This window comes from Pteropus vampyrus, unplaced genomic scaffold (genome assembly GCF_000151845.1).
Source record: "Pteropus vampyrus isolate Shadow unplaced genomic scaffold, Pvam_2.0 Scaffold113, whole genome shotgun sequence".
Taxonomy (NCBI): Eukaryota; Metazoa; Chordata; class Mammalia; order Chiroptera; family Pteropodidae; genus Pteropus; species Pteropus vampyrus.
In genome coordinates, this window is record NW_011888894.1 from 3,626,504 (window position 1) to 3,644,058 (window position 17,555).

At 34.9% G+C, this 17,555-nt stretch overlaps 1 protein-coding gene and 1 pseudogene across 1 annotated transcript in view; both read left to right on the top strand.

Moving 5' to 3' along the window:
• Positions 1 to 14,878, top strand: part of PPP3R1 (protein phosphatase 3 regulatory subunit B, alpha) — a 57,755-nt gene extending 42,877 nt beyond the window's left edge. The window contains exons 3-6 of the mRNA XM_011365601.2: positions 4,301 to 4,477; positions 5,541 to 5,600; positions 7,903 to 8,087; positions 12,729 to 14,878. Coding sequence (XP_011363903.1) covers positions 4,301 to 4,477; positions 5,541 to 5,600; positions 7,903 to 8,087; positions 12,729 to 12,776 — 470 coding nt within the window. The 3' untranslated portion in view covers positions 12,777 to 14,878. The remainder of the gene's footprint in view (positions 1 to 4,300; positions 4,478 to 5,540; positions 5,601 to 7,902; positions 8,088 to 12,728) is intronic.
• LOC105295780 lies at positions 5,614 to 7,893 on the top strand (annotated as a pseudogene).
• Positions 14,879 to 17,555: the final 2,677 nt, after the last annotated feature.

The following is a 17,555-nucleotide window of genomic DNA, read 5'->3' on the forward strand; positions in this document are numbered from 1 at the left end:
TTTTTAATCTCTTAGATTTTAGACAATATATATGTGATTTGATGAGATTATTATAATATTTTGTGTAATTTAAATTGAAAATATGGGTTTTTTCAAGTATTAAGAGAGTACTCCTAAAATTATCATTACAAAAAGAAAAATAACATGAGTTTCAACTTGGCAAAACATGTGAAAAAGAGTATCTGAGTCACAAGATGAGTCAAGAGGGTGAGGTTTGTTTGTTTGTTTTTTCCCAGTCCATCTGTTTTAGGGACTAGCAGTAGGAAAAGTTTTCAATGAAAGTTGGTTCCAAAAGTTGAAATTTGTTAATATTTAATTGATACTAAATGGAGATCTGAAACATTTAATGGTGCTGCCAAAATAGATTTGATCTATTTTAGAGATCTGTGCCTAATTTGTAGGAGTTTGGTAAATGCTGATATTTCAAGAATTGAGACCTGTTTCATGCTTCAGGATATGTTTAATCCTTTAACATCTAGTTTTACAGTGTGGGCAAGTGGAAGTGCTGAATAGCCACTCCTGGTGAAAATAACAACCAAATAAGTCACTTTGTTATATACCTAAAGAAAGTATTTGTTTCTGAAAGCTAGCTTTCTTAGATCTTGGCTTTAAAATATATTCATTGCATTTACTTCCAAGCTAGTTATTTAAAAATATTACAATTATTTAGGTACAGATTCCTCCAGTGCACAGCTAGTCTCAACTAGATAATAAGTACTGAGTAATCTAGTCTGTCTTACTCATCATTGTAATTGAAGCAGGAAGGAGAGAATGGAAAGGAGGAAATAAATGGGTGGTTGGAGAATAGATACTGCCTTCTTTCAGACTGCACTGACTTATGCTCAAGGTGAGTTTTGGCTGCATGGGGTATGTGAGAATGGTGAGAAGAGAAGATTAGATGGAGTTTGTTTCCTCCAAGTTACACTTAAGAGGCTTTTTTAAAAAGCCATTTATTGTCAAGTGTGATCACTGGCACATAGTTTTGCCATTGAGGAAGGTTTAAACTACTCATCTAGAACAGTATCAACTAGTTTATAATATTTCATGAGATATGTAAAGCAAAAGAAAGTAAATGGATTTAAATGTTGCTTTAAGGGCAGAGAGAGTTAATGATACTCATAACTACAGGATATATAGTTAACACTTTCTCCTTTTTTTAATCAGAAAAATCGATAGGACTTTTGTAAATGGAGAGTTCAGGGAAGGACATTTCAGCAAAGGGTTTATAAGGAAAATGGAGGCATGAAATTTACGCTATCGAAAAATTGTGCCAAGAGCATTGTAGCTAAAATAAAGGTAATGGGAAAAGAAAGATGGAAATTTAAATTGAGGCTAAATATTGTTCAGGGCTTTAGACATTTTATCTTGTTTGCAACAGGAAGCTACTAGAAAATTTTAAGCACAAAAGGTAGCAATTTGACTGAATATGTGCCTTTTAGAAAAATAACTTGACAGTGTTAAGAAGGATGAATTGAACTAAGTATATTTGATGATTTATGATTCATCTTTATTCTTGGTATTATTAATATTCCTTATTCATCAAGACTATGGACTTGCTATCTTCTGAATTAATGGGGTTTTCCAGGTAATTGAAACATAATCCTTCAGCACCTCAGTTTCAGTTTCATGATGTAATTTTCTAAACTGTTAATCATGTCCCTGCCTCAGTAAATGGAATCTAAGATAGTTTCCATAAATATTATGGCACTACGTTTCTGCCTTCCCTCTTTTTTTGTTAATGATTTACTCTAGAACTATTGTTAAGTGAAATGACCCTGATTTGTCGATGTACTATTTGTAGAAACATTGTCCTCTTTCTTTTTCCATTTGTAATTTATTATGTTCAATTTCTTTATTACCTTTTGTGATCTGTTGTAAACTAAGGGAAAACTAAAGATTGCTAGAAGAAAATGGTTAACTAATCCTTGGTATGTATGTAAATTAAGGCAAACGAAGAGAAGCGAAGCCCTCAGCGAGGTCTGTGAACTTTGAGAAACTGTTCTCAAAGGTTTGCCAGTTGGTGTTTGTTAATGAGTTGTACTTTAAATACTGGTGGCATTTTGATCAATAAGTTTTAAATCCAAAACACTTAAAAATAATACTTATTTATAACATTTATTGAGTACCTGTTATATGCAATGTACAGAACACCAGTGAATGAATCATAGACTCTTCCCTGAGGTAGGGAAGACATGTAAATAAATAGTGAAAAGCATTTGTGGGACTTAATTTATTAAATTTGTTCCCTCCAATAGTAAGGTTATTTAATTTCATCATGGAAATTGGAAAATAGGGTTTATTTGAATAGTTTGTTTTTATCTATTCCATTAAAGAAGGGAATGCTCTTTAATAGAAGGATAAAATGCTCAGTGAAGTTAATGTGTTCATGAAGAATGTATTTGAAGTTTTGATTGGATTATTATAAATATAAAAATTATATAATATAAATGTAATAATTATAAATATAAACATGTAATTATAAAATATAAAAAATATATAATCAGTTTTGCTGTTTGAAGCAGTGTTTAGATGAATCATTAAATTACTATAAAGGCAATTTTGCTTTAATACAATATAGTGCATTCCTGAAAAACCTCACATGCTGCACAATCATACTTCTGAGAAAAACAAGAATAGGGTAGACCCTCCTTATGCAGCTTTGTAACAGTACTAACAAAAACCGATCTGATCTTAAAAATACTGGCTCAGAATACCTCTGGCATTTGTATCAAGCATAGCTGTTCACTTGTTAGCCTTAAACTGGGCCTCATGCTTCCTATTTTGAGGTATAGGTTTTTGAGGGCATCTGCTTCAGTAGAAACTAATTTTGTAAAAATTAAATAATGTGCCAAGGTATAGTCACTTTTGTTAATTGCTTTTTTCACAGTAGAGGCATTTGGAGGGGAGAGGTGGTAGACAAGAGAAATTGTCTTTGCACCTTGTTCATTTGCACCTTTAGTTTTCACCAGAAAACAATGTTGAAAAACTTAAAGGTTCTTGAAGCCAGTAAACTTGCTGTTATTTTCTCTAAAGGAAAGCATTTGTTGTTTTTACTTTTTTCTTAAGATTTTCATATTTTAAGACTTTCTTTTTAATTGTAACAGACTTGCCCCTGATCCCTTTATAACTACTGGAAAAAAATCCCTGTGAGCCAGTGACATTTCTGTGTTCTACTGACATCACTCCCTTCTTTATTAATTGCATATGAACTAATTCATATTACAGCAGCATCTTGTAATTGTACAGTCTATACTTTAGTAGTGTAGATAATTATAGTTCTTATTCCATTTTAACATAACATTTTTAGATTTTAAAAATATATACTTTACCTTAAGTTCTTAAAATGAGGATGGTCATATATTTGAACTTTCAAAAGTTTGCGATCTCAGTGTCTAATACTGTGGCCCATAATATAGGTATACATAGATGATTATAATATTCATGGGAAATGTAACATTTGACTTGTAAGTTTTCTTTTGAAAAGTTAGTGATTGTACTTAATTTTTGCATATTTATTTCTGTTAAGCCATCATCAAAATTATGTGAATTAACCTAATTTTTAAAGGAATGTAAACAATAATGTAATATAGAAGAAAATAAACCTTTTCAAGAATGCATATGAATACTTGGTACTGAATTTTTATAATTACAAACTGATAAACATGTTTCAACTGTTCAGTTTTTACTTTCTCCTTTAGAGCATTGAAAAGTGAATTTTGTTAGCTGTGTTTTTGTATATGTGTGTATGTGTTAAAAAGAAACCAGAGCTGTAATTTATTTGCTCATACTGGGAAAGAAGATCTCTGGAAGCATATTCAGGAAACTGGCAACATTGCCTTCAAGGAAGGGAATCAGATATCTACAAGGTTAGGTTGAGAGGGAGCCTTTGGATTTTTGAACTACGTTCAAACCATATTCAAACTGTGTTCAGATTTTGAGCCATGAGCTATTAGAAATAAAAGTAAATTAAAATTTAGAAAGATAAGCAAAAACCAAGATGCTTGGTATAGAACAGAGTTTGATTTAGCCTACCTAGTAGAATCACCTGACTTTCATGATCAGCTTAGCATTGTAAATCCTATTGTAATATCTTGGTGTACTCAGCATACAGTTGGTTGTATGTTATGGCAGGTGCAGAAAAACAAAAAGGTAACCAAATAAAAATATTTATGTACTTTCTCTGTTATAAGGAATTAGTCAACAGTGTATGTAACTCTTTTAATTGGAAATTAAACTGCTGGATTTATCCCTATAATTATAAAATCATTTTGTAAATCTTGCTCTTTTTGTTTGCTTTTAGTTGATGCTGATGAAATTAAAAGGCTAGGGAAGAGATTTAAGAAGCTTGATTTGGACAATTCTGGTTCTTTGAGCGTGGAAGAGTTCATGTCTCTGCCGGAGTTACAACAGAATCCGTTAGTACAGCGAGTCATAGATATATTCGACACAGATGGGAATGGAGAAGTAGATTTTAAAGGTAAGAAAGTTTTTTAACATCGTAAGTTAGATAATCCATGAGTTGTCTTATAGTTCGATGTACAAAAATGTTTGAAAATTTTCTTTTCCTTAAACGTCTTTATATTATTAGTGATCTTACAATAATTATGTTAAAATCTCAAAATCTGTAGTATGTGAACTTTTATGAATTAATATCTTTTACTTCAAACTTTTTACTATGAATTTTTGGTTCATTCATAAATGATCAAATTGTTTTTATAAAGTAATCTTAAAAATAAGATTTAGTATTTCCTTTGTTTTTAGAAAATTAGTCTCACTTTAGAGAAACTTGTAACATTAGCTTGTATTTTTAAAAACTTTTAAAGAATGAGTTATACTAAGTCAACAATAAAATGCTAATAATAAGGATATGAGCATTATCATAGAAAGGATTAATTTATTTTAGTTATTCTGGATTTTGCAAAGAATAGTGCTTTTGCTGATATTAATATGATACATAATTTTATACTTGATTTTATGCTTTAAACATTTCATTTCACTGGAGAATCATCAACAGATTGTTACTTTAATTTCAGGAACTGAATTATAAGTAAAGGGATTTAAAACTGATTATGATTTAATGTTCAGCAAGCAGTGAGGGAAACGATCATTTTCATGAAACTCCCAAAAGTTTATTTTAAATGATTCTGAATTTTGGAACTGGAAATCCATAATTGTTACTGTTCTGGCAAAACCATTTATAATTTTTTTTCAAAGACTTTTTATCATTGTATTCCAAGAAGAAAGAATTAAATAGCTTGAAGAATATGTTTTTGAGTGTCATATGTTGTGTTACTTAGTATTTGTTCAAATTGATTTGATACTCCAAGTTCAAAATTTTAAAAAGCCATAACAGAACCATATTTGTTGATGTTTCTTATTTGGCATTTTCAGTTTTAGACACTGCTAAGTAATACTTTTTTTTTGCAGCAAGAAAATATCCCTTTGTGGGTATGTAAGTTTTTTTGTGTGTGTACTGAGTATGTATTATTTATATAAAAAATTGGAACTTCTGATTTGTAAACATTTCTGTTCTTATTCAGAATTCATTGAGGGAGTCTCTCAGTTCAGTGTCAAAGGCGATAAGGAACAGAAGTTGAGGTGTAAGTATTTTTTTTCACCGAGTTTATTCTCAGTATCACTACTACCCCATATTTCATTATAACTTTTTAAAATATTCTAAAAGACATAGTATTTTTTAACAATGTGTCATTGTTGCTTTTTAGCTAGGTTGAAGGAAAGTAGAATTTCCTTCTACTGAAAACAACCATATAAACTACATGACTTAGATAGGAGATTTTTCAATAAAAGTGGGAAGAAGTGTTCTACTGTGATGAGGTTAACTTAGTTTACACATACTGTTTTCAGAAATATTTAGTCAGAAGTCCACTATTCTGGTTTATATAGGCAGCCTTTTAAAGTTATTCAGCTCTTGTCCATTCGGCCTGTGCTTACCAAATGCAGGCAGCTCCAAGGACCCAGGAGGCAGGGAGGACATGACAAAGATGGCACATCGCCAGCCATGGGATCGGGTCCCAGCATTCCCTATGCTTGCTCCCCTTTCTGCAAGAGAAAGAAAGATGACAGGAAGGTTTTGCAGGATTAACAAGAGCACGAAGAAGCCATTGCCCAGTTCCCATGAGTGGAATTCACTGGGCAGGACAACATCACCTGTCTCAGGTGTCAAGGGACAGGCTGCATTTCAGCAAAGCAAGTAAATGAGTTGGTGGCTTTGATCACACACAGTGATCAGAAATTACGCCCTCAAAGAATTAAGCAGTGTGTTCTCTTGTCTGTCCTGCTCTGTCTACTGGTTTCTGGTTTGGTCGCTTCCTGTTTCCACATTCAGCCCATGTGGATGGTGATGGCATCAGAGTAGTCAAAGTTACATTTAATAAGCAGGAATCCCTTGTAATCCTCGCCATCACGGTGACCCTGAGAATCAGGAACTCTAGCTTCTACTCTGTAGCAGTGACCAGCCTTTCCAGACATGTTCAGTACATGAACACAGTGGTTGGGTCACATGTGACAACTACCATTTCCTTCTTTCCACCTCAGAGTGAGCAACTGGTGAATTTTCCAGTGCAGGCTGGAGGAGCGTTTTCCTTTGTGTACTTTTGCACATTACCCGATATCCAGGTGCACAACATAGTGATCTTCATGAGAACTTTGGCGAAGATTTCATACATTGGCCACGTGACTCAGAGCTCCTTGGAGACACATCACTATGTGGATTGTGGAGCAAATTACCTAGCTATTTAGAAACTGCTCTTGGTTCTTCCATGGCAGCACCTATCAGAAGAGATACAGTTATCTATTCCCAAGGCCTGAGTTTCATACCTGCCCCAGGTGGTTGAAGTAGAGGAGAACCTGGATCTCTTAATCCTCAGCAGACATGGGAGGAAAACTCTCCTGTGTAGCATCATTTATGTTTCTCCAAACCAACAGAATCACTGCCCAGTGCCCAACCTATGCCCATCAAATACTATGCACACAAAGAAGGTTTGAAGAATTTAATTCACATCTTTTCAGCTGTTCTTGGAGCATTATAAATTGAAAGCATACTTTGATACTAGGTTATAAAACCATAGAATGACATGGAGATAGGATTTTAGTGCAGTTGCACAACTATTATCAGGACCTCAGCTGCACAGAAGAGGCAGCAGGAAGGGAACATTCAAATACATAAAAGAAGAAAGCACAGACCTTTCAATGTGTGAAATTTTTTCATCTACTCTCAAATGCCTAGGAACTTAAACAAACAAACAAAAAAGCAAAACCTGTTTTTTTCCTGTAAAAAGTTATAATTCCTTTTACCAACAGTCTGTGTGGGGCTTGATTGACTTTTCATTCCTTGACTGGAATATGGATTGGGGATTTGGTAGAATAATCTCGCTTTTGATTTAAAAAATAAATAAATAACTCAACTTTTAACTAGAGACACATTTTATTCAATACCAGTTCTGTGAGCCACAGGATATATGCAAACATCCCTTTGCAAATGAACCCTTTATATAAATGAGAATAACAGTAATAGTAGTTGCTATCTTTTATTGAGATTTTATCATGTATCAGACACTGTTCTAAGCAGTTTATATGTATTACCTTATTCAGTACTTTAAGGAAGCTGAGAAGCAGGACCTGTTATTAGCCTCAGTTTTACATGTGCAGAAATTAAAATCTTTTCAAGATTCAATAACTTAACCTGTGCCTAAGCACTCTTGACTCCATTCTTAACAGCTGTGTTAAACTGCACCTAAAGGCAAGGTCTATTTGTAGAAAGGAGCCATCCTCATAGTTATAATTCTAGATGTTTGGCAACTTACTGCTTTATTTCTTATTGAAAGTATTCCTTTGTGGTTACCTTATACTTGCCATTGATTTTTTTCTGCCCTCTCTTTTTAGTTGCTTTCCGTATCTATGACATGGATAAAGATGGCTATATTTCCAATGGGGAACTCTTCCAGGTGCTGAAGATGATGGTGGGGAACAATCTGAAAGATACACAGTTACAGCAAATTGTAGACAAAACCATAATAAATGCAGATAAGGATGGAGATGGAAGAATATCCTTTGAAGAATTCTGTGCTGTAAGTACAAAAGAGCTGGTCCTTCATTTATGTTTTAAAAAACTTTAAAAACTACCTAATTGAGTATTTCTTACATTTTTTGTTGTCACTGTTAATAAATAACAATTGATTCTCAAGAATTAATACTAAGTGATTGTCTGATAAAATACCACAAGAATGGTACCTAGTAACTTTTACTTTTTGTTGGTAGTCCCCCAAATTTACAACTAGGTTGTACTCTTAAGGTTCATTTAAAAATAAACATGTTTAAAAATATTTTTGCGAGAAATAACGTGTTCGTGAGTTTCATCTAGAAATCCAGAGGCTTGGCTTCATGAGGACGGAAAGGGAGTTCCTGTCCATTTTAAACTTAGCGGCGAGGCAATGTAACTGGTGATTTCCACCTCACTTCTTTTCCAGGCTATTGGTGGGTAGATTTTGTGTTTTGGGCCAAGGGCTCTGTAAAGCTGGGGACTATAGTTATGGGGAGCCCTAGAAAACTACAGGCAGGAACTGAAGCAACAGCCTAGCTGCCAGTTTACAGCCTTTCTTCAGTAGATCCAAGGAGTTGCCAGCACACACTGCTTCCAAATAGGAACATATCCACTCAGCTTTTCTTCTCTACTTTGGACCTTAAAACAAAGATGTTAGCTTTTTGCTGTGTTGTAAAGAGTTTTAACTGCAAGCTAGAGATGATAGCGAATCCAGAGGAGAGGCAAAGGTAACAAAAAGTTTTAAAATTCTTCAGTTGTGACTGGACGCTTCTATAGGAAGATTTTCTTCCTCCCCTTTTCATTTATTTAGACCACACAAGGAAAAACAAATGACTTTGGTATGAGTTATGTAAGGACCCAAGTAGCTAATTTTGCTTTATGTAGAAATTCACATTATCCTTTAAGTATCATCTTTTATCTCAAGGGATACTATCTTTGCATTTGTTTGGAACAGTTAGGGTGGTGGTCTAGTTTAAAGAACAAGCCAGGTCTTTTTGGAAGAAAGTTAGGCTTGAAACTGGAAACTAAACTGTGGCCACGTGGTACTGCTACAGGTGTTTGTTTTGTTATTATCCCTTCCATTTCTCATTGACTTGCCAGAGATCACTGAAGGACTCCCATAGACCAGCCTCCAATTGAGTTAGGATACGAGACCAGGCTCGTAGTGGCATCACAGAGAGCAGCCAGTTTTCAAAAGAAGGGAAAAAAAAAAGAAATCCTAAACTTTAAGGGAACAAAACAAAAATGGAAACCTCTTGGCTGGAGTGATAAGGAAGGATTGTATATAAATGCATTTAGTAAATATAAAATGTAACCTGAAATTACATATAAATCCACCTGTAGTAGAAGGACATTAAAATATATCTTTAATTACAGAAACAATGTTACTTACACTGAAAACGTAAGATAAGCTTTGAGTTCATTTTCCAGTATTTTTTATAAATTACCTTTATTTGTATTTTTCAGGGGCATAGTCCAGGAATGGAGAAAAATGTTTATTTTGTGTTTTAAACCAACCTTTCTGTACACTGACCACGCCCATAATTTTGGCTTCATTGAATTCTTTTTTATTCTGATTCTCAAGCTATAACAGTGAAAGAGATGAGAAAGCTGTTTTTTTTTAAATCGCATACTATACTATATATCTATTAAATTTTTTCAGAATACTTAGCATGCAAATAAAATTTATAAATTTTTAGTGACGAGTAAAGTTAGTGGATCGAGGACGAACTTATTTTTGCTTTCTCTCAAAACTCCAGTGAAATCGAATGGATTAAGAAGGAAAGGTTATGAACCCGCAAGGACAAAGTGAATAGCAGAGAGGATAGCAACTAGATTTGGCAACTTAAAGTCAGTGAACTGATTTAGCAGACAGGAGAAAAAATGAATTTTAAGCTATCAGCTTGGAAAGCCGAGAAACAACCTGGTTTATAATGCAGAAAGGCTCAGAAATTGGTGGCACAAGATAACTGAAAGAGGGGATGAAGGTGAGGCTTAAAACAGGAAAATTGTTTAAAGTCTGTTTAAGAAGCAATCAGAACAGTAGATCTCCTTCTTTAACTCTGTTCAGACTCTCTTGCCCTGTAATGAGAGATTGGAGAGGGTGAGATATAGAGTCTGTAGGCTGGGAAACGGTAGGCGTAGATGGGCGGGGGGGGGGATGGGGGGGGTGTGTGTGTGTGTAAGTAAAATTAGTGAAGATAAGCATATTTGCATTTTGGTATCTCCAGCCTTCTTCATGACCAGACTAGACTCCCTGGCAACTAGACTTATACCCCCCAGCCTAGAGATGGGAAAAGCCCTTTTTGGGAAATCAGATCTTCCCAAAGCAAGGGAAGTGTAGCCCACAGTCAGTAGTTCCACCATGTACATGGAGGGTCCAGTGCCCCTTCCACAGAAGCAGAGAGGTAAGGATCACCAGGCATTAGAGGAAAACCTCTCATATGGAATATAAAGATGAAGCCAAGCCCCAAAAGAAGCTTGGAAAAACAGGTTTTGCAAGCCAGTAAAAACTTCAAAAGTAAAACAAAAATCTGTTGTTATCCTCAGAAATATAATTTTAGAGACCCATTGTAGGAGATCTAACACCTAATGCTAGGTGTTTCAGAAAGAAAATAGAAGGAAATCAAAATGAATCAAAGATAACCAAAAGTAATGAGTTTCCTGACTGAAAGGACTTACTAAGTACCCAGCATAGTATATAAAAATAATCTGGACCTAGGCACATTGTCATGAAATTTTAAAACAGTGGAAACAAAGAGATGGTTCTATAAACTTCCAAAGAGCTGGGGTACAGGGTGGGGGAGGGACTTCACACAAAGACTCAAGAATCATAGTACCAGTGAATTTCTCAGTAGCAGAGTGGAAACTAGAAGACAGTGGAGCATTGCCTTTACATTCTAAGGGACAGTTATTTCCAAACTAGAATTCTGTACAAACTCAAACGAAATGGAAGAATAAAGACATTGTCAGGTATGCAAGGCGTTTCTTTTTGGGAAACTACTGGAGGATGTGCTTCCATTGCAGTAATGTTATAAATCAAAACAAAGATAATGTGGGATACAGGAAGCAGAGGGTCCAACATCAGAGAGGAGGAAGGAAATCTCCAGGAAATGGTGAAGGGAGATCCAGAGATGACAGGCCTAGATTGGAACAGCTTGGAAATCTCAAGGAGTGATTTAAAGACAATTAAATTGACAGAATTACATAATATATTGAATGTATTTAGAACAGAAGTTAGGGGTTAAATTAATGATAAATGCATAGAACACCCAGCAAAGGACAAGATCAGATAATTATTAATTGTAGCAGAACAAAAGTAATCATAGTTTATGATTCAGTTCTGCTGTAAATAGTATTTTATAGTATCATAAAAGCTGAGTTTCTCTCTAATCAAAATAAAGATATAACTATTGGAGGAGTGAAGGATGTGAAGTATATGGAGTAGGAGGTAGGAGAGGTGTGTAAGAAAGAGCTAAAGCTTCATTTTTTGTGTTAACAAGTCATTAGATAAGGTCTGTAACTTTAAATCCAAGAAAAGGCAATGTAGGAATGTTATTTGAAGACCTGAAGCTAAATAATGAAAATCAGTTAAAAATTCTAAATGATTGCCTGCCTCCAGGTAAAAGGAAACAGAATAAGTGCAGGGCAGCAAACTGCTATTTTCATAACAGAAATTGTAGAACCGATTGGCTATTTAAATTTTATTTTTCAAATAATTTTTTAAGCAATAATTTTGAATTTGAAAGTAATACAGATTCAATTATACACAACATGGATTAATCTCAGAAACAGAATGTTGAGTGAAACAAGCCAAACATGGAAGAGATTTTATTTATAAAATGACTAAAAATAGACCAAACTAACTCAAAGTGTTAGTCATGATAGTGGCTACTTCTGTCTGCGTGGTGGGGCAGGAGGAGGGAGAATCTTGGTAGTGGTCTGGGTGCTGTTACTTGGGTGTTTACTCTGTGAAAATTCATCAAGCTGGGAACTTAGGCACTTTCTTTATATAGGTTATACTTAATATCCCCCAAATAACAATACAGGCAGTTAAACTTTTAGATTACCATGTCAGTATTCACTGAGATGTCTATAACAACTCTATGTATTTGATTCCATGGGGAAATAATGTGCAGAAAATTTTATTCATTTGGTGCTTTTTAATACCTTCTAGAATAGACTGAAATGAAACCCATGTTTGGTTTTCGAGGTCAATTTTTATGGTAACATCTAGTTATCATTTATTAGGAGACCACTGAGGTAGGGTGAGCAAACTACAGAGTGGGCCAAATCCTGCCCAAGGTCTGTTGTACATCTGTCAGCTAAGAACAGTTTTTGCAATTTTAAAGTGTTAAAAAAAAAAAAAAAAGGAAAAAAGTGCAAGAGAAATTCTATATAGTTTACAGAGCCCTAAGTCTGGCCATTTATGGAATAAAATTGCCAGTCTTTATGCTAGAACACAATAAAATGCCTATTATCTTGGAAGAAAGAAGCCATGAAAATTCTCACCAGAGGCAATGCAAGCTAAAAACAGACAGCAGTAACAACAACAGAGCTTCTGAAAGTGATTAAAATCATGTTATTAAATTGCAGTTTTGATAAGATGTTTAGACTAAAAAAAGTTTCTTCAACATGGCTAAGCTTGATTTGTTCCCTTCTGTTTCAGGTTGTAGGTGGCCTAGATATCCACAAAAAGATGGTGGTAGATGTGTGACTCTTTTTTAAAGAGTACCACCCAACACTTTTGCTTTCTTCTCCATCTCTGAAGATCTGCTCAAGACGTCCAGCAATGCTCTCTGTGTATTTAAATGGAAGTATTTTTCTCTGTGAAGCCACATTTTCCAACATGAGCCTCATGAAGCCAACTAAGTGTTATTGAACTCTTATTCTCTCAATAACTCAGTGTAGCACTTTAAAGTCTGAAGGACAGCAACATGAAAAGAGCATATCAATGTGGTGAAGAAAGGGAAGGGGTTGGCTTTTTAATTTATTTTTCTTCATCTTTTATAACAAGAAAGTATCTATATATACATATGTAAATATTTATATATAGATATATGTAGCTTTCTATATGTGTAGTAGGTTGGCTTTAATTTAATATACTTGATTCAAAAACAAAAGATAGAGTACAAAAGTGCCAAGCAGAACATAAAACATCCTTACTTTTATTTCACACAGTTTTATATATAGGTAGAAGATTGTACAATTTGAGCCGGGTGTTAGGCCAGCTACTTTCCTTTTCCTGTGCTTTCTCCTTTGAGAGATCGACAAAGCATTTGTTAACGTCCTATTATTTACCTTAATTACATTTTTGTAACAAAGGAGTTTGTAACTTTATTTATACCTATGAATATATTTCCAGGGACTATGTCTCATTGCTGAGCAGCTTTTACTACATCTCTGCTTGAGGAGAAAGTATAGTTCAGTGCTACTGCCAAGAGCTTGTTCTTGTGTTCATATAGTACCTGCACAGAGCTTACAGCTGCTTCATTCTGTTACTTCATAACTAGGAGCCATTACATTTATTAAATGTCCCTGAGTAAATGTAAGTTTCAGTTGTGATTTTATACATGAAAGCCAGAAGCTATGTGAGGCAATTATAAATTATGTTAGACATTACTTAAGAGTACCTGAAATAATCATGTAACTGCATAGGATATCCATTTGTTTTATTACGTAGATAAATAATTTGTCATTAAACCTATGTTTGAACCATAAATTTACCTTCTGTGTTTCAAAAGACTTGCAGCTAATCTAAAAAAAGGGTGATATTTAATATGCATGTATGTATCTAAACACCCACATATATTTGTGACTTAAAATGAGAGAATTCCTACTAATTTGTACGTCACAGAAGAGCAAAATTTTATCCAAATTTATACCTCTTAAATTTCTTTACCACATGGCATAGAGAGAGTGCATGATGGTTTGCTTTTTTTGATTTGCCCATATTTGTAATGGATAATTTAAATTCGTGTGATATAAAAGTAGTGTATCATGTTCCACCACTTGCTATTGTTCCTTCCCTTTTCTGCAAAGGTACTGTTGGCTGGAAGAGAACATTTTGGTTAGCTTTCTGGGACAGTAGACTTTCCATATATAGATTTTCATTGAAAACTGGTTTTGTAATCATGAGTGGAAAAGGGCAGGTGGAATCAAGGTGAATGAATCTTAAACTGGGCACACCTGCCTGCCATCGCTGTTCCTTCAGCTGAGTGCTGCACATCATGGGCTCTGTCTGTGAGAGAAAAATCTCGGTGCTTGGTGTCCTTGCATGACATGGAGTTTTGCATGTAGATCGATTTAAAATGTACCTCTTGTTTACATAATTTGCATAATTTTAAAAGATAATGTTGCCAAACTTTGGAAATGTTAATGTTCAAACTGAAAATCTCCACTACATGTAACTTTCTTCCTCTGGATCAGTACGTGGCTTATAATCCTAGCCAGTGGTTTGATCTGTTCCAGTGTCAACTGCCATGTGCTCTGCTTCAAGGGGGAACTAGTCTTTTGTGAATTTTTTGTACATAAGTATTTGTTACAGATATTTTAGCAAATGCTTTCTATTTCTCTTGCTTGTGCATATCTTGGCTGGCGTTACAGAAAAAATAGTGCAAACGTTATTTCCTTACTGGGGAATGAGGTTTTTTTTCTTTCCTTTTTTTTTTTTTTTTTTTTTTTAGTGTGGGTGGGTGGGCGGAGGAGGGGTGGTTTATGTTGAATGTTTAGTTTTTCTTCTGCATGAAATGTCATGTTGTGGGATCTTTAGAAAACTTCATACTGTATGAATAAGAAAATAAAATATTTGCAACTCAAGTGTATTCACAGTGGTCCTTGGTAGGTTTCCACAGCCATTAGTCTTATCCATTCTTTTGGATTTTTAAAAACTGATAAATTGGTGTTTGATCTTTGACTATAAGCCATAAGTAAAAGCAAATCTGTATTATCACTGGGTAAAAACACAAGTCATTATGACTTAAAAAACCCTATCATTCTTTTACTACGTAGTTCCTTTGCTTCTAGCCTCCTTAGCTGCCTTGTGGTTCCTAGAGCTGGTGGCTTGCTTCCACTGTAGGCATTGGTACTCATCCCCTACCAACTATCCCCCACAGCTAATGCCTCCATGTCTTTGTTCAGGTATGTCCTGGCTCAACAAGAACTGTCCTGGCCACCTGTTTTAAACATACAGAGAAATCAGGGTTTCCTTTATCTGTTTTTTTTCTTCCATAGTGCTTAACCTCTTCTTACATAATTTATTTATATATTTGTCTTTCCCAGTTATTGAAATAAAATGGAAGTTCCACAAGGGCAGGGACTTGTACCTTGTTCACTGGTACTGGTAGCTTTGGTTGTCTAGAATTCTGCCTAGCCCTTCGTGTAATAAATTCTATTAGTACTTTGTTACTCTTCAAAAAAAGGGAAAAATTGCTTTTTTGAGACTTTCAAAAACTTGGTAGAGTTCCTACTACATGCCTACCACTGTAATTTAAGCACGTGAGATACTTGTGAGGCATACCTGGCCCAGATGAGTTACAAGCTGTTGGGTGTCTTTTATAACCAGAACACCCATATTGTCAGGTATGCACTACTGATGAGCTACTATGCATGGATCCTCTGACTCCTTAGATTATCTTAGGAGTATAGGGTTAGTTAGGCCTAAACCTTTTTTTTAAAAACCTAGTTCTAGTGAGCTTAATAGAAGAGAAGACTCTACAGAGTTAAATGGCAACCCATAGAATGGGAGAAAATATTTGTAAATCATTTATAAGAGATTGCTATCCACAATATATAGAGAACTGTTACAACTCAACAACAACCTGATTAAAAAATGGACACAGGACTTGACAGTCATTTATCCAAAGAAGAAAGACAAATAGCCAATAGCACATGAAAAGATACTCAACATCACTAGTCATGGAGATTCAAGTCAAATCCACGAGATACCACTTCATATTCATTAGCATTGCTGTTACCAAGAGAAAAACTGTTGGCAAGGACATGGAGAAATTGGAACCCTGGTGCATTGCTGGTGGGATTATCAGTCACTGGAAAATGATAAAGTGATTCCTAAAGAAATTAAACACAATTACCATATGATCCAGCTATTTCACTTTTGGGTACACATACTGAAAAGTAAAAAGCAGGAACTTAACACAGCTATTTGTATACCCATGTTCAAAGCATCATTACTTACAACAGCCAAAAGGTAGAAGCAACCCAAATGTCTATGACAGGTGAATGGATAATCAGAATGTGGTGTACACATACAATGGAATATTCCTCAGCCTTAAAAGGCAGTTTTGACACATGCTACAACATGGATGAACCTTGAAGACATGCTAAGCGGAATGAGCTAGTTACAAAAGAACAAATACTATATGATGCTACTTATGTGAGTTCCTGTAGCTGTCAGATTGTAAGTGACATGATGGTTGCCAAGGCCAAGGAGTAGAAAATGGGATGTTAGCATGTAATCAGTAGTGTTTCAGTTGGAGGAAGATAAAATTCTAGAGATGGATGGTGGTGGTGATAGCACAACAATATGAATATGCTTAATGCCACTGAACTGTACACTTAAAAATTGTTAAAATGGTAAGTTTTGTGTATTCACCACAATTTAATAGACAAGATGGTGAAAAATAATCACTTTTTCTGGATAGTTTCTAGGACTTACTGTCCCAACTCATGTGTCTTGAAATAATCTTTAATCCTCAAAAATTCCCACACGCTCAAAAATCTCATTGATAGCTAACATTTAAAGCCCATTACCACTTCAACCTTTCATTTCCCTTGGGCTTATAAACCTTTCAGCTAACCAGAACAAAGCTATTAGCAAGTCCTTATTTTCAACTCTATGAAACCTAAAGATTTACTGGTTTCTTTGACCAAGTAAGTAAGTAACATTTGCACAATATGAGCATTTTGCAAGTTGTAGGATGGCTATGTACATTGTCACTGTATACTTTCAGTAATCTAACATTAAGCATGCTGTCCCAGTCTTAACATGACTCTGAAATCAGTAAAATTAGGTCCCTTCCCAGATGCTCAGTGAACATGAGTTTCCTTTTATACCATTATAGTTCTAGGTAGCATGAGGGTTTGGAGCCCAAATCTTCCAGAATGACTAAGAAACACCTAGGTCTCCTCCCTTATCAGCCACTGAATAAGAAAATACTCCTCAGGCCCATTCCCCAGCCAATAAATATGTATACTGTTACATGTCAGACACTGCTAGATACTGAGTATCCAAAGACTAGAGGCTTTAGGGTGAGAGGCAGATAAAGTAATTACAGTATAGCATGACAAATGCTATAGGTATGGCTAAGGTTTGAGGTATTAGATTGTGTCCAGGCCTTAGAGGTGGCTTTTAAGAAATGATTTAACCCAGGTTTTTAAGATCAGCTATCACTGTGATACAGTCAGATTTATTACCTCTATTCTTTCATCATTCCCATCAAGAATTAGCTGAGTTTCCTCTAACATTTTGTCTCCC